Raw genomic sequence first — 26,444 nt, forward strand, 5'->3', positions numbered from 1 at the left:
AGTCACGATCTTTAAATATATTACATTTAATGTTTTAAAGGGGGATAAATGTTAAATATAAATGGTCAAATAATTAATAAAAAATGCATAATAAAAAAAAAAAAGCATTTTAACTCTTCAATCACCCACAATACTGTTTAGCTTGGGGCTTTTATTTATTTTTATTCATTTTAGTTTGGCTAAGTATTTAAGTTGTGCACTAAAGCAACATCCCTGAGAGTTTTAATATAATATATTTATATAAGAACATTATACACCCACACTTTACCCATGAGTGTCCGATTTATTTTTGATAAAGCAAAGTCAAATGCATGTTGTTGCATAAAAACAAGAAAGGTTCGTAACGGTACGGAAGCGCTGTGGATGTGTCGGGACAAGTGTGGGAATCAGCACATTCACAGCTTGCAGCCAGAGAAAAGCGGTCGTACCTGCTTTACATCATATTAGCTGTGTAGATGTTCTATCAGATTTCATGAGAAAGAAAAGAAATGAATTTGTGTGTGACACCAAACTCAACGAAACGACATACTGATAGAATGACGAACAGAGCAAAACACTCGGAGCGAATTTCACAATGTTCACACCATTCGGACCCAACCGTGAAAGTTTAGTGCTTCCTAAACGTCTTCTCATCAGATAGTTGACCTCAAATAAATAATGAATTGCCAGCAGCTGGTTAATGACGGTGTCATTTAAGCGCAGCAGTTAATTAGTGCAGTTTGCCAAGTCAGGAATCATTACTCTGCATGACTGAGCAAAACATCACAGAGACGGTACACGTCACCTAGCAACCGGCTGGGGCACCCTAGCAACTGCACTGCAACACTGATGTCACCTAGCAACCGGCTGGGGTGCCCTAGCAACTGCACTGCAACACTGATGTCACCTAGCAACCAGCTGGGGCGCCCTAGCAACTGCATAGCAATACTGACTTCACCTAGCAACGAGCTGGGGCACCCTAGCAACTGCATAGCAATACTGACTTCACCTAACAACCGGCTGGGGCACCCTAGCAACTACATAGCAAGACTAACGTCACCTAGCAACCGGCTGGAGCACCCTAGCAACTACATAGCAACACTGACGTCACCTAGCAACCGGCTGGGGCACCCTAGCAACTGCATAGAAACACAGACATCACCTAGCAACCAGCTGGAGCACCCTAGCAACTGCATAGCAACACTGATGTCACCTAGCAACCAGCTGGAGCAACCTAGCAACTACATAGCAATACTGACTTCACCTAGCAATGAGTTGGGGCACCCTAGCAACTGCATAGCAATACTGACTTCACCTAGCAACCGGCTGGGGCACCCTAGCAACTGTATAGCAAGACTAATGTCACCTAGCAACCGGCTGGAGCACCCTAACAACTACATAGCAACACTGATGTCACCTAGCAACCGGCTGGGGCACCCTAGCAACTGCATAGCAACACTGACGTCACTTAGCAACTGGCTGGGGCACTCTAGCAACTAAATAGCAACACTGACATCACCTAGTAACTGGATGGGGCACCGTAGCAACTGCATAGCAACTCTGACGTCACCTAACAACCAGCCGGGCCACACTAGCAACTGCATAGCAACACTGACATCACCTAGAAACCACATGGAGCACCCTAGCAACTGCATAGCAACACTGACATCACCTAGCAACCAGCTGGAGGACCCTAGCAACTGCACAGCAATACCAAACACCATTCACATTGTCTTCAGGAAACATAAACATCCAGTTGGGTTTCAATAGTTTGTATTTAAGGAACACTGAGCACATTTTCTGGGTGATTTAAAATATTATTTATCTACAACAAGTGCCTAAAATGACTTTTCATTATCAACAAAGGCACTTTAGAGAATGACTGAAAACACATTTGGAATATTAGTATTTGGGATCGCTAGTAATTAGTGTTCAGGAGTAAACAGTATTATAAAGCTTAGTCAGTTTGATTAGGTAAAAGTGCATTGCCAATGTAATGGCTCATGAGTTATTAAAAGAACAGTTCACCCTAAAATTAACGGTATTATGGAATATGGACTCATATTTTAGTTAAAAACGTCTTGATGGATTTGTGTTCTCAAGACATTAATTGCTGGACTGGAGTGGTTGCTTGTTTTCATCAGCTCTCGTTCTGACGGCACCCATTCACTGCAGTGTTTGGGGTGAACTGTTCCTTTCCATGGAATCAGACTCCAGCTTAAACTATTTAAACAACAGCTTTTTAAACATCACCTACGGCACATAAACACACTGAAATCACATTTACCGGATAACAGTCTCAAGACATGTTCATTCCTGCATCTGGAAGAAGATCATTAAAGGCACAGTGACTAAAACAGGAGAGCAGGAGGACAATCACATGCAACAGCAACACAATATCATGACACGCAAAAGTGCATCCGTGAAAATATCCATTCAAAATAATCTACATTACATCTACATGATTTTAGAGCTACAGAATAGTAGTGCATAATTTGATAAAGGAGATGATTGCATTCAAATTTGTTCCAGTTGCTCAACCTCGTCCGTCCTAAAATATAAAAGTTATGTATAAAGACCCAAGTTCACAAGCTAAAAAAAAAAATAATTTTATAAATATGTGTAAAATATTTCTATGACATGATTGTGCTTTTTCGGTAAAACCTTACTTTCTAGCTAACATCAACTAACAATGAGCAATTAACAACATTTAGTTAATAAAAATATAATTCTTTGTTCATGTTAGTTAACTAATGTTAACAAATACAACTTTTAATTTTAAATGTTTCAGTAAATGACGAAATGAACATTAAGACATTAGTAAATGCTGTAGAAGTATCGTTCATTGTTAGTTCATGTTCACAAATGAAGCCTTATTTTAAAATGCTACCTTTATTTCTACTCACTATAGTACTGTTAGATGTATTATTACTATTTTATATATATATATTTCACTATATATATATTTTTTGAAAATGTGTTTATTTAATCAAAAATCATTAGATTTTTTTTATTTAAATTTTTATATTATTTTAAATAATTAAATTTTTATTTATTTATTTTTATATTTTCACATTTTTCAGTTTTCATTTTTTAACCATTTAACCACGCAGTAAACCAGCAGCTCAGTTGATCTCAGAGTAATGATGTCTTTGCATATGTTTCTATTATTCACATTTCCGTCTCAGCCAAACAGGTTAGATATGGGTCTGGATTTGACTGGGCTCTTGAGCGTCTCCTCTCCTTCCTCGTTCTCTCTGAATGAAGTGCTGTGGACGATCTGCGTCTTGAAGCGGTTCCTCTGCAGTCTGATGCGGCCGATGGAGGATTTCCGATACAGAGACCTGGGCCTGGGCTGAGCATCGGCTGTCATCTCCTCAGGGTGGTTTAGTAACCGTAGAGGGTTGAGATTGGACTGCAGGACTTTAGGAAGCTTCCATCGGCCGGCTCCGGATGCGTTCTCTGCGTCCGAGTTCGCACAAGCCCCTATGATGTCCCTGATGTCGCCCTTGACGCTGGCACGGAGGTACTGCGCAGCTTTCTTCCCACTGTAATCTCTCACATCTACATCAGCATCATACGCTCCCACCAGAAGCTTCATGACCTCTATATGATTGTGCATTGCTGCCAGGTGCAGAGGCGTATAGCCGGCGCTGGATCGGACGTTTACATTGATGGCGACGCCGTGCCGTTTGGCGAAATCCACCAGCATTGCGAAAAGCTCGTGTCTGCCTTGCTTGGCCGCCCAGTGCAGACACGTGAACCCCGTGACAAAGTCCTTCTTGGAGATGAGCGTGGGTTCACACTCGAGCAGCCGCTGCAGACTGTCCCACTCGCCGTCTGCCGTGCACATCATCCACTCGTGCTCCAGCGGGTCTAAAGTTACCGAAGCACAATCCTCTTCCACAGATGACATTCTGAACTCACTGTTTCTGGCTGACATGTGCCCTTGGGAGTTACGGGGCACCAGTGAGCGTCTCACCTGCATATGCATCACATATTATATGCATTACGTACATTTGGATTTATATTTCATGCATTATGTGCATATGCATTATATAGTATATGCATTATGTGATTTTGCAATGTATATGCATAATGTGCATTTGGATTATATATTATGTGCATTATGTGCATAATCATTATTTCATGCATTATGTGCATACGCATCATATATGCATTATGTGATTTTGCATTATTTATTATATGCATTTGGAATATGTATTATATGCATTATGTGATTTTGGATTCTATATCATATGCATTGTAAGCATAATCATAATTACATGCATGATATGATTTTGCATTATTTATTATATGCATTATGGTATTTTGCATTATGCATTATGTGCGTAATCATTATTACATGCATTATGTGTATATGCATCATTTTGCATTATTTATATGCATTTGGAATATATATTACATGCATTATGTACATTTGGATTATATATTTTAATTATGTGCATATGCATTATATAATATATTCATTATGTGATTTGCATTCTATATTATATGCATATTGTGCATTTGGATTATATATTATATGCATTATAAGCACAATTATTATTACATGCATTATATGATTTTGCATTAGTTCCAAATCAGAATCAGAATTTATGTCTGTACTTTCAGCACTGGAAGCTCCTGACACAAAGATGAATTCCTTGTGTGTGCAAACACACTTGACAATAAAGCTCTTTCTGATTCTGATATTATATGCATTATACGCATAATCATTATTACATGCATTATGATTTTGCATGATATATTATATGCATAATGTGCATTTGGATTATATAGAATTATTTGCATAATCATTATGACATGCATTATGTGCATATGCATCATAAATTACATGCATTATTCATTATATGCATTGTGCACATATGCATTATATATTATATGCATTATGTGATTTTGCATTATATATTATATGCATAATGTGCATTTGGATTATATTGCATTATGTGCAAAATAATTATGACATGCATTAAGTGCATATGCACCATATATTACATCCATTATGATTTTGCATTGTTTCATTATATGCATTATGTGATTTTACATTATATATTATATGTATTGTGTGCATTTGGATTATATATCAGTATGTGCATAATCATTATTAAATTGCATTATGTGCATATGCATCATATATTACATGCATTATGATTTTGCATTATTTATCATATGCATTATGTGATTTTGCATTATACATTATGAGCATAATGTGCATTTGCATTATTATGTGCATTATGTGTATTCCCATGTATTATGTGATTTTGCATTATAAATGATATGGATTATGTTTATTTTTCATCATGTATTACATGCATTACATTACTGTATTTGCACCCGTCCCACCTGTGGAGAACTGCTCATCATGAGCTCTATGAAGTTCTTGCGGCTGCATTTTGGGGTGCTGCCATCCTCAGGCAGTGCATCATGTGCTCCATCCTCAGAAGAGCCCAGCAGACTCCGCTGAGATCCCCTTGATGTTCTCCGGCGATTAACGATGACCTGTGGCGTGACGGAAGCCCTGCCAACCCCAGCCTCTCCTGTTGATCGGGCATTAGAGAGCTCAGGAGCATTTGGTTCGATGTCATTTCCATGCACAATTTCGTTTTCCCCCGCGAGCTTGCAGTCTTTCTCAATCAGTGCGATATCAGACACACACAGCTCCTCCTCAGCATCTCTCACAGCTTTCAGATCACCGATTTCTTCATGCACGGTGGCGTTCTCTTCGAAATGCAATGCACTGATTCCTTTGTTGATGTCTTCATCACCAGCAGCAGCATCATCATCGGGCTTCTCATCCTGCGCGCGCCCGCTGCGCATCTCCGGGTATCTGTACTTCTTCTTCAAACACACCACTTTCTCCCCGTTTTCCTGCTTCACGTAGGCGATATTGTCCACATAACGCTTAAATCTCTCTTTTAGCACGGCGCGCTTCACATTTTCGCTGCTCAGAAAGACTTTAAAATGCGCGACCAAGTCCTTGTTTTTCACTCGCCCCCCGTTTTCCAATAGAAAGTCCAGGACGGATTCTTGCGTGCACTCCGTCGCCATTATATAATGTTTTATATTAATAATAATACTAATAGATAAGCGAATGCACAAGTCAGCATCTAACGTTAATCCTCTGCGCCTGCGTTATTTTGACAGGTTGACATCGGCAAATCGTTACTCTGTGCGCAAGTAAACAGAACACATCGTGTCTTATGAAAACTAGGCTGCAGATGAGACTGAGTACTGAATGTGTCAGAAAGGGGTCAGTAGAGCTTATAAAGATGATGTTTTGCATCCTAGCAACTCTTGTTGGAGAACGGAGTCACTAGTGTGAAACTGGAGTACATGCGCGTTCATTTGGGCTCCGACGCGCCCTATGTTAACACGAGAAGCGGCTCCGCGTTGAGCCAAAATGGATTCCAGTTGCACCCGAGGGCGAGTCCAAACTTGGAACGCACCATTTTTCCCGGACAGGGAGAGGGTTGGAGCGCCGTTGAGCTTTAGATGTTTTAATGAATGAAACCTAGCATGATTTATAGCGTTCATTCGGATTAAATAACAGTATAATGTTAAGAAGGTGCTCACTGATATATCTGACATCTGAAGTCGTTAAACCTTATCGACTAATATTCAAACAAACCCCTGAGAGATGGTAGAGGCGCTGTTCCCAGTGGCGTGTCTGCTAGACATTATTGGACGGGGCGGGTCACGGCAACTTTTGGCTTTCATCTGAAAGCGATCTGACTTTTCCACAAATACTCGCTTCTGTTCTGCGCGCAAATGGCTTCTTCTGATGTGGTTCGACAGATGGTACGTGAGAGATCGATATATAACCACGCTTCTGAGTGTTTTCTTGGCTGTGTGAAGTTTGGGACCGCGGAGCGGGAGAGAGTTGGCGTGAGCGCGCTCGGGAGTGTCCCGAACTATTTCACTCACGCACGAGTGCGCGCCTCATTTTTTTCTCTTTAACAATCGGATTTCTGAATCCGAATCCGTGTATCCGAATTAGCGGTCTGAATGCATTTCTCAGTCTCAATTATTCATTTACATATAAATATATGATTTGTTAATAATTTGAATTAAATTGATCTGATTTAGGAATCTGAATATGTGTATATGAGCAGTCCGAATACATTTCACAAATCTCAATTATCAAATCTGAATACATTCATCTAATTGATCAATTATTCTGATTTATCAATTTTATAATTCGATCTGATTTATGATGTGTATCTGAATGAGCGATCTAAATACATTTATTAATTTTAATACATTTATACTATTAAAACATTTTTGTTAATTGAAATAAAATATAAATTAGACAAAATCTGTTAGTTGCCAAGGCAACATTTAAGTTGAAGCAATGAAATTATGAACTGGAAATCAAATAAATAAAAACTTAATAAAAAATAATAAATTAATAAAAATTAATTAATAAATAAAAAAATTAAACCTACATAGTGATATTTAAATAAATAGAAAATGACAAAAATCACAACAAAATTACTAAAAATTTAACTAAAATGAAAACAAAGTATAAAAATAAAAGCTAATTCAAATATTAATAAATACTATAATAGTAAATAAATAATACTGTTCTCAATCAGAATACAAACATCTGATGAATCAATCGGAAATTACTAATGAATTAATTAATCAATTTATTATTACTAATCTGAATACATTTCCCAATGTAAATTAATAACTTATAGGCTAATATTTCTTCTGACTTTTTTTTTTTTTACGATTTAGAAGTTTACTAGTCAGTTAAGTTGTCAACCCTGTTAGAAATATTTGACATATTTTTATTAAAGCATTTATTGCATATATTTATAGTTATATAGAATACGCAGTGGATATAAAAAGTCTGAGAACACAATGAAAACATTTTTTTTTTACTCTAAACCTGGAAAACGTTTGACATTTGATAAAGTTTTAAAAGTAATAAAAATTCAAATTTAAAAAGTTCAAATGTAACAGTCTTAAAGTGGATAAATGTGTGTGCAGCAGGAGTAATGATACTCAGTCTACTAGACACATTTGAGAGAGCGTGATCAGAAAAGCTGTTTTATATTAGCGTCATGTTTTCTCGCTCACCGGTCTCTTCCAGGACAAGAACGCGCGTCCGCTGGCTCTATCAGGTCACGTCGGGTTCGACAGTCTGCCGGATCAACTGGTCAACAAGTCCACCAGTCAGGGATTCTGCTTCAACATCCTCTGCATCGGTAAGGACACATGACGCAGTGCTGAGAAACAAACACTCCTCAGAAGATGTGAGATGTTCTGGAGGCTTGTGAAGATCATTCCTCCGCTGAGGAACAGTGAAAGTAAAGCTTCTGGAAACAAACGCTCCTGAGAAGATCCTGAGGATCAGATCTGAGACGCGCTGATGCCTGGATGGGGTTCTTATGTTCTGTGTTTGTTCCTCCAGGTGAAACTGGGATCGGTAAATCCACGCTGATGGACACGCTCTTCAACACCAACTTTGAGAATTTCGAGTCGTCTCATTTTGAGCCGAAGGTGAAGTTGCGAGCGCAGACGTACGATCTTCAGGAGAGTAACGTTCGTCTGAAGCTCACCGTGGTTAATACTGTCGGCTTCGGCGATCAGATGAACAAACAGGAGAGGTCAGGCGTGTTCACGTTCTGATGGAACATCTCATATGTATCACTGACACAGGTTTGGAGAAATGTAGCATTATAAAACTGAGAGTTCCGGTCCTTGATTCTGATTGGCTGAGCCACGTTCGAAGCTGTTGTAAATTGCTCTACAAAGTAACATACACCTTTGTTTACTTCTGTGTGTTGCCCGGCAACCACTTTGTTGCAACCACAACTGTTTCTGAGGAACTACATTGTTTGGTGGAAGAATACTGTTTTTATTAATATCATTACACTTTATTTGCTCTGTTTTATTCTGTGAAACCTTACTACGTACTGTATATGGAATAACTGTTTTATAAAAGCAATAAGCCCCGTGAAGCCGTGGGTTATAGTGAGTTTATAACAGTCACTTAGTCACTCCGCTCCACGTCTAACAGCGCCCCTCAGCTGTTATAAATTAACTGTAACCCACGTTTTTTTGGGGCTTATTGCTTTATTGCATCAGTGTCTCAGCAATGGATGCTCTGCAGTGAATGGGTGCCGTCAGAATGAGAGTCCAAACAGCTGATAAAAACATCACAATAATCCACAAGTAATCCACAGCACTCCAGTCCATCAGTGACACATCTGGAGAGAAGACAAAAGATGAAACCACATCCAGCATTAAGATGTTTTTAACTCAAATACATAGAGTCTATAATCCATAATAACACTTCCTCCAGTGAAAAAGTGTTCTGGTGTGAATCAGGAGAGAAAATCTGCACAGATCAAGCAGTGTTTTAAACAGCTCTAAAACAAATATGTTGTCTGGATTTTGATGTGAGAGACAACAGGAGATGCACTTTTTCACTGGAGGAAGTGTTATTATGGATTATAGACCCGTTTTTTAGTTAGGACTCTCCTTCTGACGGCACCCATTCACTGCAGAGCATCCATTAATGAGACACTGATGCAGTGCTACATTTCTACAAACCTGATGAAGAAACACACTCATCCTGATCTCTGATGATCTGAGAAATGTTCATTTTCATCTGAATTGTTCCTTTAATGAAGAACTGTATCAGAAACCTTGTCTTTTGTGCATATCCTGACGTTCTCTCTCTGTGTTATAGTTACCAGCATATAGTGGATTACATCGACACACAGTTCGAGTCGTACCTGCAGGAGGAGCTGAAGATCAAGCGCTCGCTCCATAACTATCACGACTCCAGGATCCACGCGTGTCTGTACTTCATCGCTCCGTCTGGACACTCGCTCAAATCCCTGGACCTGGTCACTATGAAGAAACTGGACAGCAAGGTCAGACTGCATTTCTCTCTCCTGTTTCCATCAGACGTGAAGACGAGAGTAGACGCGATGATTCCTGACCTTCTGAGATTGAGGAAAGCCTTCTGGGCTCTTCCTCTCTGCTGTGATGTGTTCATGTGTTTTAGACGTTGAAAACACAAGTCCTGTGGTTCTGTGTATCGCTCCGCTGCAGGTCAACATCAGCTCCCCGTCATCGCTAAAGCCGACACCATCTCCAAGGAGCGAGCTGCACAGGTTCAAATCAAGATCAAGATCATGAGCGAGCTGGTCAGCAACGGCGTGCAGATCTACCAGTTCCCCATCGACGACGAGACCGTGGCCAAGATCAACACCACCATGAACGTGAGTCCTCACATACAGCACACAGACAACAGCAGGAAGGGCTTATGTGTGCAGTGTTCACTTTTAACAGCCCTGAAGCTTCTATTAAACATCAGAATATAAGAAGTGTGTTAGAAGAAGAAAACAATACATTTGATTATTATTGACGTACTATTATAGATTTTTTTTTTTTTTAATAAATAATAAAAAATATAATATGATATAAAATAATATATATATTTTTTAAATACTATTTTTATATTTTCCATATTCACTTATAATTGCCTGAATATATCAGTAAAAATTATTCTATCATATATATATATATTATATATATATATCTATATATTATATATATATATCTATTATATAATATAATTATTTCATTGTAGTTTTAAAGTTTAGTAATTTTTTTAATGTTTTTTGTTATGTTTTTGTCAATTAAATTTTTTATTTTTTTTTGTCTATATAAATTTTGTTTTCAGTTTTAGCACATGAAGTTAAACCAAATGAAAATGAGAAATGTTGCTTTGGAAATTAGCAAAAAATAAAAACTTTTCTTCATATTTTATTTATTTATTTATTTTAATGGGTTAATTTCACTATATCAAATGAAAACTAAATGAAAATGAGAATGTTTAACTAACTGCAATAAATTAAAAAACACTAAAAGTTTATCTAAGTTTGAGATGTTTATTTTAATTCATGTAACAATTTTTTTTTTTAATTTCATGGTTTTTTTTTGTTTAAGTTAACTATAATAACCCTGTTTAATGAATCAGGAAAACTGATGAAATTTATTATGGCAAAAAAATAACAGTTTATTACAGAATATGGGTGTTACTGTACTGCTACGATATACAAAAACAAACAAAACAAAAAAAAAGTGCTTTTACAGTAAATCGCGAAAAACTTAGAAAACTGCTGACAGGTAGCTTCCTCGTGAGTGAGTTTTCAGGTGTTCTGTTCCAGGGTCATCTTCCCTTCGCCGTCGTCGGCAGCACTGAGGAGGTGAACATCGGGAGCAAGATGGTGAAGGCGAGGCAGTATCCCTGGGGCGTCGTGCAGGGTGAGCCTGAGAGGAAGTGACCTCATGAGTGACACGTCAAGCCACCGACCGCTGCTCTCAAAAAATAATTTGTTTTGTCCTAGAAGTTGCCGGCAACACCTGAAAATACATGAAAAATAAGCGTTTTTTTTCTTTAGAAGGAATGCACAGGATAAACAGACACTGTGATCACAAATACTGACTGTGAGCTCAGAAAACATGAAAATAATTTTGCTGTTGTATGCGTCCAGTTTAGTCAATACTAAACGCTTGAACAAGACTGAGTCCCTTTTAAAGATTTAATGCTGCTAAATTGGTGAAAAATCTCTGCACTGCAAAACATGAACATCTTTCTCAGTATTGCACTCGTCTTGTTTCTGATCTAAAACATCCGTAAATTAAAGAATACATTTACTGGAGACAACAAAACAATGAACACATGAAAGTTTTGAAGTCTTGTTTTTTGAGATCAACAATGAAGAGAGTTTTATGATTAAAACAAGAACAACTATCTGCCAACAGGGGAAAGAAATCTGTTTTCTCTTCTGTGAATTAAGTTGAGTTTTTTTGCTGAGTCCATCAGCAGATATTTGTTTTCCTGTTTTCAATCATAAATTCCCGTTTATTTGGATCCAGTTTCTCAGGAAAACAAGACTGTAGATTTGATCTCATTTTGTTTAGTTCAAGTAAATGTGCTTGATTTATGAATCCTTTTATATATGCACTGGGGAAAAACAAGACAGAAACACTAGAGGGACGAACAGGTCAGAGAGACAGGAAAAGTCATTTTTCGATATCCAGACATTTTATTTTAAATAAAGTCAAATTTTATTTTTTTTTTGTATATTGTGTGTATATGAAAACATCAATGAAAAAAGTAATTGAGTTTGCTGGAACTTCCTACTTTTTACTTTAATTTATCTGAGAAATGTTCAGTTTCATCCTGAATTGTTCCTTTAATGACGAAACTGTATCAGAAACCTTGTCTTTTTGTGCATAATCCTGACGTTTCTCTCTCTCTGTTATAGTTACCAGCACATAGTGGATTACATCGACACACAGTTCGAGTCGTACTTACAGGAGGAGCTGAAGATCAAGCGCTCGCTCCATAACTATCACGACTCCAGGATCCACGCGTGTCTGTACTTCATCGCTCCGTCTGGACACTCGCTCAAGTCCCTGGACCTGGTCACTATGAAGAAACTGGACAGCAAGGTCAGACTGCATTTCTCTCTCCTGTTTCCATCAGACGTGAAGACGAGAGTAGACGCGATGATTCCTGACCTTCTGAGATTGAGGAAAGCCTTCTGGGCTCTTCCTCTCTGCTGTGATGTGTTCATGTGTTTTAGACGTTTAAACACAAGTCTGTGGTTTCTGTGTATCGCTCCGCTGCAGGTCAACATCATCCCCGTCATCGCTAAAGCCGACACCATCTCCAAGAGCGAGCTGCACAGGTTCAAGATCAAGATCATGAGCGAGCTGGTCAGCAACGGCGTGACTATCCACCAGTTCCCCATCGACGACGAGACCGTGGCCAAGATCAACACCACCATGAACGTGAGTCCTCACATACAGCACACAGACAACAGCAGGAAGGGCTTATGTGTGCAGTGTTCACTTTTAACAGCCCTGAAGCTTCTATTAAACATCAGAATATAAGAAGTGTGTTAGAAGAAGAAAACAATACATTTGATTTTGGGGATTATTTACAGGCCGTACTATTATAGATTTTTTTTTTTTTTAATAAATAATAAAAAATATAATATGATATAAAATAATATATATATTTTTTAAATACTATTTTTATATTTTCCATATTAACTTATAATTGCATGAATATATCAGTAAAAATTATTCATATATATATAGCTATATATATATTATATATATTATATATATATATAGATATATATATATATATATAATTAATTAATTTCATTGTAGTTTTAAAGTTTTAGTAATTTTTTTAATGTTTTTTGTTATGTTTTTGTCAATTAAATTTTTTATTTTTTTTTGTCTATATAAATTTTGTTTCAGTTTTAGCACATGAAGTTAAACCAAATGAAAATGAGAAATGTTGCTTTGGAAATTAGCAAAAATAAAAACTTTTTCATATTTTATTTATTTATTTATTTTAATGGGTTAATTTCACTATATCAAAATGAAACTAAATGAAAATGAGAAATGTTAACTAACTGCAATAAATTAAAAAATAAAATTTATCTAAGTTGATGTTTATTTTAATTCATGTAACAATTTTTTTTTTTTTTCATGGTTTATTTTTTGTTTAAGTTAACTATAATAACCCTGTTTAATGAATCAGGAAAACTGATGAAATTATTTGGCAAAAAATACAGTTTATTACAGAATATGGGTGTTACTGTACTATACAAAAAAACAAAACAAAAAAAAATGCTTAGAAAAACTTAGAAACTGCTGACAGGTAGCTTCCTCGTGAGTGAGTTTTCAGGTGTTCTGTTCCAGGGTCATCTTCCCTTCGCCGTCGTCGGCAGCACTGAGGAGGTGAACATCGGGAGCAAGATGGTGAAGGCGAGGCAGTATCCCTGGGGCGTCGTGCAGGGTGAGCCTGAGAGGAAGTGACCTCATGAGTGACACGTCAAGCCACCGACCGCTGCTCTCAAAAAATAATTTGTTTTGTCCTGAAGTTGCCGGCACACACTGAAAATACATGAAAAATAAGCGTTTAGAAGGATGCACAGGATAAACAGAAACTGTGATCACAAATTACTGACTGTGAGCTCAGAAAACATGAAAATAATTTTGCTTGTATGCGTCCAGTTTAGTCAATACTAAACGCCTTGAACAAGACTGAGTCCCTTTTAAAGATTTAATGCTGCTAAATTGGTGAACTCTGCACTGCAAAACATGAACATCTTTCTCAGTATTCTCGTCTTGTTTCTGATCTAAAACATCCGTAAATTAAGATACATTTACTGGAGACACAAAATGAACACATGAAAGTTGAAGTCTTGTTTTTTGAGATCAAAATGAAGAGAGTTTATGATTAAAACAAGAACAAATATCTGCCAACAGGGAAAGAAAATCTGTTTTCTCTTTGAATTAAGTTGATTTTTCTGAGTCCATCAGCAGATATTTGTTCCTGTTTCAATCATAAATTCACTTTATTTGGATCAGTTTCTCAGAAAACAAGACTTTATATTTGATCTCATTTTGTTTTTCAAGTAAATGTGTCTTGATTTATGAATCTTTAGATATGCACTGGAAAACAAGACAGAAACACTGAGGAAGAACAGTGATCAGAAGATACAGGAAAAGTTCATTTTTAGATATTCAAGACATTTTATTTTAAATAATTCAATTTTATTTTTTTTTTGTATATTGTGTGTATATGAAAAATCAATGAAAAAGTAATTGAGTTTTGTTGGAACTTCCTACTTTTTACTTTTTAATTTATTTAAAAAAAAAAAATATATATATATTTTACAATTACTTTTTAATTTATAATTACGTTTTCATTTATTTTACACAAGTTCAAAGTAAAAAAAAAAACTTTTTAAAAAAGTTTGAACTTGTTATTTTTATGTTTTGAATGTACATTTTTATATTACTTTTATTTATTATTTACTTTTAGCATTACTAATAAAAGGCATTTACGTTTAGAGACCATATTGACGTGTTGAGTTTTCTTATATATATATATATATATATATATACAAATTAAAAAAAATAAAAAAATTATATTTTCCATATTAATTTAGAATTGTATTTATATATATATATATATATATAATTTTAATGTTTTGGTGAATTTTTGTTTCAGCACAACACACAGCAAGATTTGTGTGTTTCAGTGGAGAACGAGAGCCACTGTGACTTCGTGAAGCTGCGTGAGATGCTGATCTGCGTGAACATGGAGGACCTGCGCGAGCAGACGCACACCAGACACTACGAGCTCTACAGACGCTGCAAGCTGGAGGAGATGGGCTTCACAGACACAGACCCCGAGTGCAAACCCGTCAGGTGAGAGGGAACGCTTCACAACAACATCCCGCAGAGACTCAGTCTGATCACATCTAAGGCCATGGAGTCTCACAAGTTAAGAGTTAAATATCTTAAATGGTGTGACACAAGGCTAAATGATCATTTTAATTGGGGTGGATGGAGAAACAGAAATATGATTAGTAAACTTCATAATGCTTTGATTGAATTAAACAAGTGTGAGCACATTTACAGTAAAAACTCAGTGCTTTTGCATGTTCTGCGCAGAGTTATTATAGTAAAAAAACATTTTCATTACTTGAAATAGAATATATATTAACAATTAAAAATTAAAAATATATTTTATAATACATTTTTCATTTTCATTTGGTTTAACTTGATGTACTAGAGTAACTAAAATAATAAAATAAATAAATTGTATAAAAAAATAAAGTAAAATAAAAAAAAAGAAATAAAAATGAATAAAAACTAAAACAAAAAATAACTTACAAAACTGAAAATATAAAATTAAAACCAATTCAAAATATTAAGAAAAACTATACAAATATCTCAATGACTGTAATAACACCGACTCGATTACTTGAGTAATCTGCAATCAGTTGCACCCTAGCAACCGCATAGCAACACCCTAGCAACCATACCGGGCACCATAGCAACACCCTAGCAACCACCCCGTGTACCCTAGCAACCCCATATATACTCAATGGTTGCTAGGGTGTTGCTACTAGCAACCGCATAGCAACACCCTAGCAACCACCCCAGGCACCATAGCAACCACCCGAGATACCTAGCAAACACATAGCAACACCCTAGCAACCACCCCAGGCACCATACCAACCACCCGAGTACCCTAGCAAACACATAGCAACACCCTAGCAACCACCCCAGGCACCATAGCAACCACCCGAGAACCCTAGTAAACACATAGCAACACCCTAGCAACCACCCCAGGCACCATAGCAACCACATAGCAACACCCTAGCAACCACCCCAGGCACCATAGCAACCACCCGAGTACCCTAGCAAACACATAGCAACACCCTAGCAACCACCCCAGGCACCATAGCAACCACCTGAGTACCCTAGCAAACACATAGCAACACCCTAGCAACCACTCTGAGTATCTATCTATCACCAAACTTTAAAAAAAAAAATCTAACTTTTAAAACTTTTTCCAACGTTCTGGTCTGTCTTTCTCAAGCCAACTTCAAAGTTTGTCTTGACAGACTTTTTTATTTGGTTTCATTTGTGCAGGACTTAAAAAAGGTCTTAAAGTCTTAGATTGGACTTCCAGAGCTCTAACTAGACTGACGGACGCCGCCTCAGTTTCATGTTTCGATCAGGACAGTGTTAGATCTGCTGATCCTGGTTTTATCTGACGGTTTGAACAGACGATTCCCTGAATTCAGATCAGTGAGGCGCCTGATGATCCGTGCTGCTCTGTTCAGATGTTAGTGTTGAGTTTAAGCCGCTGTGTTTGGACAGTCTTCAGCAGACGTACGAGGAGAAGCGGCAGGAGTTTCTGGGTGAGCTGCAGAGACGAGAGGAAGAGATGCGGCAGACGTTTGTGCAGAGAGTCAAAGAGAAGGAGTCCGAGCTGAAAGACGCCGAGCGAGAGGTACCACGAGCACATGCTGCTTTCACTTTTATTCTTTTATTTTTTCTGGATTCTTTTTTTTTTTTTTTTTTTTTCTCTGGAAACTGAAATAAAATTTCAGTAATCCAAAAGCACGTCTAATTAATTAAAATAATGAAACCTATACAATTTAACAACAATTTATTAAAAGTTTAACATAAAAGACATTTTAGGGCCCTATGAAATCCGTTTTATTTTTTCTCAAATTCCTTTTAATTTTTTTTTTAACAAATTCAGTTTTTTCTATTTAATTTTTTCTGTATTCCATTTTTAATTAAATAAAAAATTGTTGAATTTTAGTATAATTTTTAATAATCAAAAAGCATGTCTAATTAATCAAATTCATAAAAACAACTTTTTTTTTTTTTTTTTACACAATTTATATATACATATATTAGAAATTTTGTGTTGCATATTTTATTTTTTCTGGTAATCAAATGAAGTCATAAATCATTCATTCATATTTTAATAAAAAAAAAAAACATTTAAACAACCCTTTCATTTTTTTTTTCCTGTTCAAATTAAAATGTGTAAGAAAAAGGTGATTATTCCTTAAGAAATAAAGCTTTTAAGGTTTGTTTAATTTAAAAGTTTAATTATAAAATTAAAAAGTTTTAATAATTGTAAAAAATAGTATTACATTAGTACATTCTAGTACTACTGTTAAAATAGCATTTTAGTTCAGTCACAGTTTCTTCAAGTCATATCAGACTTTTATTTTGACGGGTGGCTGTGATGTCAGTCCATGTTATGATTTGATATAAACGTAGTCTACTGACCTACTTTTGATTTATTCGTCTACAGTTTTCCAAATTCTGTGGCATTCTACAGTCAGCTCTGCTCATCAGTAGATGATGTCAGAGAGCTAGTTGATGAGTGGTTGAGCTGCTAACCAGCAGTGTGTGTGTGTGTGTGTGTGTGTGTGTGGATCAGCTGCAGGGGAAGTTCGAGCAGCTGAAGCGGCTGCATGCGGAGGAGAAGAGCAAGCTGGAGGAGAAGCGCAGGAGTCTGGAGGAGGACATGAGCGTCTTCAGCAAACGCAGAGCTGCCAGCGAGCTCCTGCAGGCGCAGGCCTTCAACACCAACAACAAGAAGGACAAAGACCGCAAGAAGTGAGTGAAGCCTGACACGTGAAGAGAAACAGCTCACCAAAGCAGAGGAACTTATAGAACCAGTCTCTAATAAAGCTCATGTCATTTATAAAAACATTCTAATTAAATATTACGTATTTCGAGAGGATCATAACCTGAATTAATAATAATAAATAAACTACATAATAATAATTAAACCCTTCGGTTGTGATTAATATCAGTTTGCCATTTCCTCATAATTAATATGGATCCAAATATGGATAATTTTTGTGTAAGCCTGCCTTTTTAAAATAAAGGCATAAAACTTTTATTTCATTGTCTTTTTATTTACCAACCAATGTATAAAATGTTTGACTTGTTTATCAGAGCTCTTGATAAAAGAATAAAATAAATAATCTAGAAATAGGTAAAAAAAAAAAATGATATTTAAATGGTAAAATCTAAACAAAACTTATATTACCAACTTCCAACAAATTGAAAAATTAAGGGAATGTAATTTGTTATAAATAAAAAATTATATTCATTATTGTAAAAAAAAAAAAATTAAATGTTGAAAAAAAAAAAATTAAATGTAATGTATTATAAATAAATATATACATATTTTAAAAATAAAATATTACATGTAATTTATTATAAATAAAAATTATAATATGTATTATCAATAAAAAAATTTATATTTAAAAAATAAAATAAAATATTAAATGTAATTTATTATATTATAAATAAAAATTAATTATTGGATAATAAACTGGTGAGTGAAATATAAACATTAAAAGCAATAATAATAGTAAATAAATTAAATAATTATAATAATTAATTTCCTCAGTTGTTGTCAATATCAGTTTGGCTTGAAGATTTGTTTGCTCTTTCCTCATAAGACTCATAATCTTAATATGGATTATTTTTGTGTAAGCCTGCCTTTTTAAAATGTATATATTATAAAACTAATATTTTTGTCCTTTTTATTTTAACCAACCTACATACATACAACCTACAATTTCTTGATAAAAGAAATGTTAAATATTAGGATCGGTATCGACTGAACGAGATGACAAGAAACTGGTAATTTCAGATTTTGTTGAATCCTACTTGATATTTAAATATTCATTAATGAAAACTGGCAGAAAGCACACATGATATTAGTAAATGATGTGAAAATGAACTGCTGAATAACATCTAAATAATAAAGTGACACTAAATCGTGATAATAAAACCCTGATGTGTGTGGTTCTTCAGCTCTGGATTCATGTGAAGGCAGGCACCAGCAGAACTGTTACCATCACAGAGGCGTGTTTACTCACAGCAGTGTTATTAATGGACATGGACTGAGTTCTGATCCACCAGCGCTGACGGTACTGTATCCGCTCTGAAGAACAGCACACCTTGAACACAGAAATGAGCACAATGCAGTGGTTCATCACAGAGTATACGTCATGTTAATCCTCTATGTTTACTGGTAAGCGTGTGATTATTCTGATGGAGACTTGTGTTTTTATGGTTGAGGGCTAAAAATATTAATCGGAAAGATATTATAGTAATTTACCACAAATGTTTACCTTTTTGAATTTATTTTCCACATTTTATACTCATGTGTTACCTGTGTTTAAACAGTGTTATTTTGGGTGATGTTTTAACCAAATAAACTTGTATTTTTCTGCAAATTGTATTTCTTGTGTTGTCTGTGACTGAAACACATGTTCTGGCGTCGGTGATATTCATATGATATATCATATATAATAAAGGACATATTTTATGAATATTTCACAACGTTGTTTTAGTTACTTAATGGAATTATTTGACAAATTAATGACATTATGTTTATTTGAATTTAAAATAATTCTAAATTGCAGCGCTGAAAAGAAAATGTGTAAACTGAAATTATAACTTTTTTCCCTCTCAGTAGCTTTTGCTTTTATTGAAGAACATAGAAATCTTGAAACTTTTGGAATCACAAGAAGAATCACGGATTGAGTTAATGTGTTGTATCATTAAAACATTTTGAAACAAGCAGCTTTGTCGTAATAACAGCATAAATACCGAACATGTCTTGCTGAGAATAGAAAAAAATTCTGGTAACTGACAGCCTGACAAAGCTGTATTTGAAACCAGACTATTTCTGGGAAAAAAAGAAAAGAAAAAAAAAAGGTAAAAATCATACATATGTTCAATATAATTTTTAAATCAAAATCAAACAATTGCATAAAACAAAAGTGTTTTGTTAGTTTTTTGCATGGCATGTGACCATTATCCGACGTCAGAGAACCGTTGGACTGAGAATGTGTTGTTAAATTATTAAAATATTAATTTAAAGGAAATATTTTAGTGTGAGATATAAACTCACAACTGCAAGAAAAAAAGAGTTGCGAGGAAAAAAAGTTGTGAGAAAAAAGTCAGAATTGTGAGATATAAACTTGAAATTACAAGAAAAAAAGTCAGAAAAACAAAAAAAAAAAACATGAAAAAAAAATGCTCAAAATTTCCAAAAATAAACTAAAAACTTTAACTAAAAATCACAAACTAAAAAGCTTCAATTACCCTTCATTATTTTAAACACATCCCAATTACAAGAAAAAAAAGTTCTGAGAAAAGTCAGTTTTCAAGGAAAAAAAAAGTCTGAATTGTGAGTTTTTATCTCTCAATTGAGTTTACTGTATATGATGCAATTCAGAGAAAAAAAGGCAGAATTGCAAGATATAAACTCGCAATTGCGAGAAAAAAGTCAGAATTGTTACAAAAAAAGTCGAGAGAAAAAAAAGTCAGAATGTGAGAAAAAGTCAGAATTGCGATATATAAACTTAAAATTACGGGGAAATAAAATCAGAATTGCGAGTTTTTATCTCACACAAAGGAAAAAATGTCAGTGACCCGTGGTAAAAAAAAAATCATAATTAAAAAATATAAACTACAAATTACAAGGAAAAAAGTCAGAATTACAAGAAAAAAAGGTTTTGAGAAAAAGTCAGTTTCGAGAAAAAAAGTCAGAATTGCAAGAAAAAAAGCAGTGAGAAAAAAAGTCACAGCTTTTTTGCATCATATACAGTAAATTGCAAGATATATACTTGAAATTACAAGAGAAAAGTCAGAATTGCAAGAAAAAAAGGTTTTGAGAAAAAGTCAGTTTCAAGAAAAAACAGTCAGAATTACAAGAAAAAAGGTTTCGAGAAAAAAGTCAGAATTGCAAGAAAAAAGCTAGTTGCGAGAAAAAAAGCTGCAAAAAAAGTCAGAATTGTGAGATATAAACTTGAAATTACAAGAAAAAAAGTCAGAATTGTGAGATATAAACTTGAAATTACAAGAAAAAAAAAGTCTGAATTGCAAGAAAAAAGCTGTGAGAAAAAAAGTCAGAATTACAAGAAAAAAAGGTTTTGAGAAAAAGTCAGTTTCAAGAAAAAACAGTCAGAATTACAAGAAAAAAGGTTTCGAGAAAAAAGTCAGAATTGCAAGAAAAAAGCTAGTTGCGAGAAAAAAAGCTGCAAAAAAAAGTCAGAATTGTGAGATATAAACTTGAAATTACAAGAAAAAAAGTCAGAATTGTGAGATATAAACTTGAAATTACAAGAAAAAAAGTCAGAATTGCAAGAAAAAAAGCCATGAGAAAAAAAGTCAGAATTGCGAAATATAAACTCGAAATTATGAGGAAAAAATGTCAAAAAAAAAAAAAAAAAACAAAAAATATAAACTAAAAAAAGTCCCAATTACAAGAAAAAAAGTTCTGAGAAAAGTCAGTTTCAAGGAAAAAAAGTCTGAATTGTGAGTTTTTATCTCTCAATTGAGTTTACTGTATATGATGCAATTCAGAGAAAAAAAGGCAGAATTGCAAGATATAAACTCGCAATTGCGAGAAAAAAGTCAGAATTGTTTACAAAAAAAAGTCGAGAGAAAAAAAGTCAGAATGTGAGAAAAAAGTCAGAATTGCGATATATAAACTTAAAATTACGGGGAAATAAAATCAGAATTGCGAGTTTTTATCTCACAATTGAGTTTATATATATCAATTCAGACAAAAAAAAGTCAGAATTGCGAGATATAAACTTGAAATTACAAGGAAAAAAGTCAGAATTACAAGAAAAAAAGGTTTTGAGAAAAAGTCAGTTTCGAGAAAAAAAGTCAGAATTGCAAGAAAAAAGCAGTGAGAAAAAAAGTCACAGCTTTTTTGCATCATATACAGTAAATTGCAAGATATATACTTGAAATTACAAGAGAAAAGTCAGAATTGCAAGAAAAAAAGGTTTTGAGAAAAAGTCAGTTTCAAGAAAAAACAGTCAGAATTACAAGAAAAAAGGTTTCGAGAAAAAAAGTCAGAATTGCAAGAAAAAAAAGCTAGTTGCGCGAGAAAAAAAAGCTGCAAAAAAAGTCAGAATTGTGAGATATAAACTTGAAATTACAAGAAAAAAAGTCAGAATTGTGAGATATAAACTTGAAATTACAAGAAAAAAAGTCTGAATTGCAAGAAAAAAAGCTGTGAGAAAAAAGTCAGAATTACAAGAAAAAAAGGTTTTGAGAAAAAGTCAGTTTCAAGAAAAAACAGTCAGAATTACAAGAAAAAAGGTTTCGAGAAAAAAGTCAGAATTGCAAGAAAAAACTAGTTGCGAGAAAAAGCTGCTGCAAAAAAAGTCAGAATTGTGAGATATAAACTTGAAATTACAAGAAAAAAAGTCAGAATTGCGAGATATAAACTTGAAATTACAAGAAAAAAAGTCTGAATTGCAAGAAAAAAAGGCTGAGAGAAAAAAAGTCAGAATTACAAGAAAAAAAGGTTTTGAGAAAAAGTCAGTACCAACAAAAAAAAGACAAAAACATCTGATTTACGAGGGTTTTGAGAAAAAGTCAGAGTTTCAAGAAAAAAGTCAGAATTACAAGAAAAAGGTTTTGAGAAAAAAGTCAGAGTTTCAAGAAAAAAAAAGTCAGAATTACAAGAAAAAAGGTTTTGAGAAAAAGTCAGTTTCGAGAAAAAAAGTCAGAATTGTGAAATATAAACTCGAAATTATGAGGAAAAAATGTCAGATTTGTGAGATATAAACTCAATTGCAAGAAAAAAAAGTCAGAATTACAAGAAAAAAAGGTTTTGAGAAAAAGTCAGTTTCAAGAAAAAACAGTCAGAATTACAAGAAAAAAGGTTTCGAGAAAAAAAGTCAGAATTGCAAGAAAAAAGCTAGTTGCGAGAAAAAAAGCTGCAAAAAAAGTCAGAATTGTGAGATATAAACTTGAAATTACAAGAAAAAAAGTCAGAATTGTGAGATATAAACTTGAAATTACAAGAAAAAAAGTCTGAATTGCAAGAAAAAAAGCTGTGAGAAAAAAGTCAGAATTACAAGAAAAAAAGGTTTTGAGAAAAAGTCAGTTTCGAGAAGAAAAAGTCAGAATTGCAAGAAAAAAAGGTTTTGAGAAAAAGTCAGAGTTTCAAGAAAAAAGTCAGAATTACAAGAAAAAAGGTTTTGAGAAAAAGTCAGAGTTTCAAGAAAAAAAGTCAGAATTACAAGAAAAAAGGTTTTGAGAAAAAGTCAGTTTCGAGAAAAAAAGTCAGAATTGTGAAATATAAACTCAAAATTATGAGGAAAAAATGTCAGATTTGTGAGATATAAACTCGCAATTGCAAGAAAAAAAAGTCCCAATTACAAGAAAAAAAGTTCTGAGAAAAAGTCAATTTCAAGGAAAAAAAAAGTCTGAATTGTGAGTTTTTATCTCGCAATTGAGTTTACTGTATATGATGCAATTCAGAGAAAAAAAGTCAGAATTGCAAGATATAAACTCGCAATTGCGAGAAAAAAGTCAGAATTGTTACAAAAAAAGTCGAGAGAAAAAAAGTCAGAATGTGAGAAAAAAGTCAGAATTGCGATATATAAACTTAAAATTACGGGGAAATAAAATCAGAATTGCAAGTTTTTATCTCACAATTGAGTTTATATATTGCAATTCAGACAAAAAAGTCAGAATTGCGAGATAAAAAGTTGGAATTACTTTACTTAATTTTTTTATTTTTTATTCAGTGGCGGAAACAGGCTTCCATATTCCATTTTCACTGTAGGAAACCTAAATCTAAATCATCTCAATCTGCTGGATTAATGCACAACCTAAAAGCATTGTTAATTCAATTCATGTTTTTTTTTTTGTATAGCACTTTTCACGATACAAATCATTGCAAAGCAGCTTCACAGGAAAGGAAAGTTCCTACAATACATTTAGGAGTAAAAACTGCTAAAAGCAAATAAAATAAAACTAACTAAAAATCAGTTAATGGAAACAGAACTGAGCTCTTTAAAGGGACAAAACAGTTCCCATATCTTCTGTTGTTGATGTCAAAGGTCGTAAGACGGAATAATTAAATCATACGAATATTCAAAATAAATAATTTTCAAAATACAAGTCACTTTAAACATTAAAATTACAATAAAAATGCAGTTTTGCATTAAAACAGCCTAAATTAAATAAATAAAACCCAAAATGTTCCTAAGGGTTAATGTACATTTGTACATAATGTATATTTTTCTGCATATTTTTGCCATACCATTGACTGTCCCAGAATATATACCCATTGAACAGGAGCGAATTTAGATTCAATCTTGGTTTATTTCAATTTATTCTTAAATATAACCACAAATAAGTATATATTTATATATATATATATATATATATATATATATATATATATATATATATATATATATATATATATATATATATATAATGCATTCAAACTTATGATTACTCATGAGATGATACGACATATTGTAAGATTGTTTATATATATATATAATATATTATGCATTCAATATAATGCCTTAAGAATACTCTCATAATGTGTTATAAATACAGGCTCATAGAAAGTGTTACCCTAAAAACACACACCGTGTATTTTCCAGAAGGCATCATTGTGATGGTTTAGTCAAAATCTGGCATTTCTCAGCGCTCCTCGTCCGTGTTTGACGACGGATATACTTTTGTTCAAACAGTGTTCAGTGTGGACGGGTCAGCCTTCTGAAATACAAAGCAGTGACCAACAAAATGTCATTTTCACGCATTGCTTGTCGCAGCTGGTTAGGACATAAACTCAGTTTGACGTGGATGAGATACCTTTCATCGCTGCTGGACTATCATTGAATTATTTCCCGGGATGGTGGTCACTTCGCGTGTCCTGGGGGGAATTTGGAGTGTGCTGTGGCCTGTAGTGAATGGAATAACCTTGGAATAATCGTCTGCATTTGCATTTAGATAGTCAGGCTTTGACGGCAGTCTTGAGTGACTCCTCTCAGCGCTCAGCGGGGAAATTGGTTTGTTACTTCAGTCTGCTGCGTAAGATTTGAAATTTCCAATTACAAGACCACACTCCATTCGGACGAGAGATGTGACACTTCTAGGACCGAGCGTGCGGAAAACATGGAGAGGGATAGAAACAGACAGGTCACGATTCAATAAGAGCAAACGTCTTCATACGGTACTAGTTTAATAAAGAACAGAGCTGGAATCACCAAGAGATGAGCAAATCCAGCTTTAAGACGTTTTTAACTTAAATACCATAGTCCATAATCCATAATAACACTTCCTCCAGTGAAAAAGTGTTCTGGTGTGTATCAGGAGAGAAATCTGCACAGATCAAGCACCGTTTGCAAGCATTTATAATTATGGATTATAGACTCGTGTTTTAGTTAAAAAGGTCTTAATGCTGGGTTTGTTTCATCTTTTGTCTTCTCCAGATGTTAACTGATGGACTGGAGTGCTGTGGATTATAGTGATGTTTTTATCAGCTGTTTGGACTCTCATTCTGACGGCACCCATTCACTGCAGAGCATCCATTGCTGAGACACTGATGCAGTGCTACATTTCTACAAACCTGATGAAGAAACAAACTCATCTTCATATCAGATGACCGATTGCTTGTAAATCAGATTCATGCACTGGTGTAGGATTTACTTTGAAACATTTTTTTTATATAGAAATCAGTAAATGTAACAAATAATGGCAAAGAAATGGCACGTAAAATATTAAATTACATTTTTTGAAGTAGACAGACTGAAATTTGACTACACATCAGACGCTCGAGAACCTTTAACGGAACCAAACCTCATGATTATGATTCGCTGTTTCCAATCAAACGCAGCTACTTCTCTGCAGACTGACCTCTGTGTTAAACAGCACTAGTCCAATTAGTAATCAGTCCAACAGTAATGAATCCAATTAGTGGTTGCAATGAGTGGAATCGATTCTTAATAGGCTGTGACTGGATTAATAATTGTTCTGTGGGATTCATTTAATGTGCATGAGACAAACAGCGCACAACACTCATCAAATACAGCAGATTCCCGGAGAGAACGGTCATGTGAGGGTTAACTGTACATCTGCTGTGTGTGAATAACTCCATGAATCGTGGTTTTAAATCAAAGGCATTTATTGCTAAAATGTACTTGACAAACAAACGAAACAAACCACATTATCATCATAATCAGTATAAGACAATGTGTAAATGAAAA

The 26,444-nt window shown here is 34.5% G+C and overlaps 2 protein-coding genes across 4 annotated transcripts; one reads left to right on the forward strand and one right to left on the reverse strand.

The window, feature by feature from the left end:
- Positions 1-267: 267 nt before the first annotated feature.
- On the reverse strand, positions 268-6,528 carry sowahca (sosondowah ankyrin repeat domain family Ca). Its single transcript, XM_042764425.1, has 2 exons — positions 5,347-6,528; positions 268-3,961 (listed from the first exon to the last, which is right to left on the reverse strand). Exons 1-2 carry the CDS (start codon positions 6,049-6,051, stop codon positions 3,164-3,166), a joined length of 1,503 nt encoding a protein of 500 aa, XP_042620359.1. The 5' UTR covers positions 6,052-6,528; the 3' UTR covers positions 268-3,163.
- A 125-nt stretch (positions 6,529-6,653) lies between these two features.
- Positions 6,654-19,645, forward strand: sept10 (septin 10). 3 transcript variants are annotated; one of them, XM_042764428.1, is made up of 10 exons: positions 6,654-6,801; positions 8,102-8,216; positions 8,423-8,618; positions 9,707-9,893; positions 12,667-12,828; positions 13,756-13,852; positions 15,105-15,273; positions 16,738-16,870; positions 17,822-18,000; positions 19,216-19,645. In XM_042764428.1, the coding sequence occupies exons 1-10, from the start codon at positions 6,772-6,774 to the stop codon at positions 19,229-19,231; spliced, it is 1,284 nt and encodes a 427-aa protein (XP_042620362.1). In that variant the 5' UTR covers positions 6,654-6,771; the 3' UTR covers positions 19,232-19,645. The 3 variants fall into 3 exon arrangements, with proteins under 3 accessions (XP_042620362.1, XP_042620361.1, XP_042620363.1); XM_042764427.1 differs by lacking the exon at positions 9,707-9,893 and adding an exon at positions 12,300-12,486; XM_042764429.1 differs by lacking the exons at positions 9,707-9,893; positions 19,216-19,645 and adding exons at positions 12,300-12,486; positions 18,991-19,021.
- The last annotated feature ends 6,799 nt before the right edge of the window (positions 19,646-26,444 follow it).

Source organism: Cyprinus carpio, chromosome A9 (genome assembly GCF_018340385.1).
Source record: "Cyprinus carpio isolate SPL01 chromosome A9, ASM1834038v1, whole genome shotgun sequence".
NCBI lineage: Eukaryota > Metazoa > Chordata > Actinopteri > Cypriniformes > Cyprinidae > Cyprinus > Cyprinus carpio.

Coding starts and splice junctions, on each gene's coding strand:
- sowahca (XM_042764425.1), bottom strand. CDS start 6,051: ATGGCGACGGAGTGCACGCAAGAATCCGTCCTGGACTTTCTATTGGAA. Junction 3,962..5,346: donor TGATGAGCAGTTCTCCACAG/GTGGGACGGGTG, acceptor ATGCATATGCAG/GTGAGACGCTCACTGGTGCC.
- sept10 (XM_042764428.1), top strand. CDS start 6,772: ATGGCTTCTTCTGATGTGGTTCGACAGATG. Junction 8,217..8,422: donor CTTCAACATCCTCTGCATCG/GTAAGGACACAT, acceptor TTGTTCCTCCAG/GTGAAACTGGGATCGGTAAA. Junction 13,853..15,104: donor TCCCTGGGGCGTCGTGCAGG/GTGAGCCTGAGA, acceptor TGTGTGTTTCAG/TGGAGAACGAGAGCCACTGT.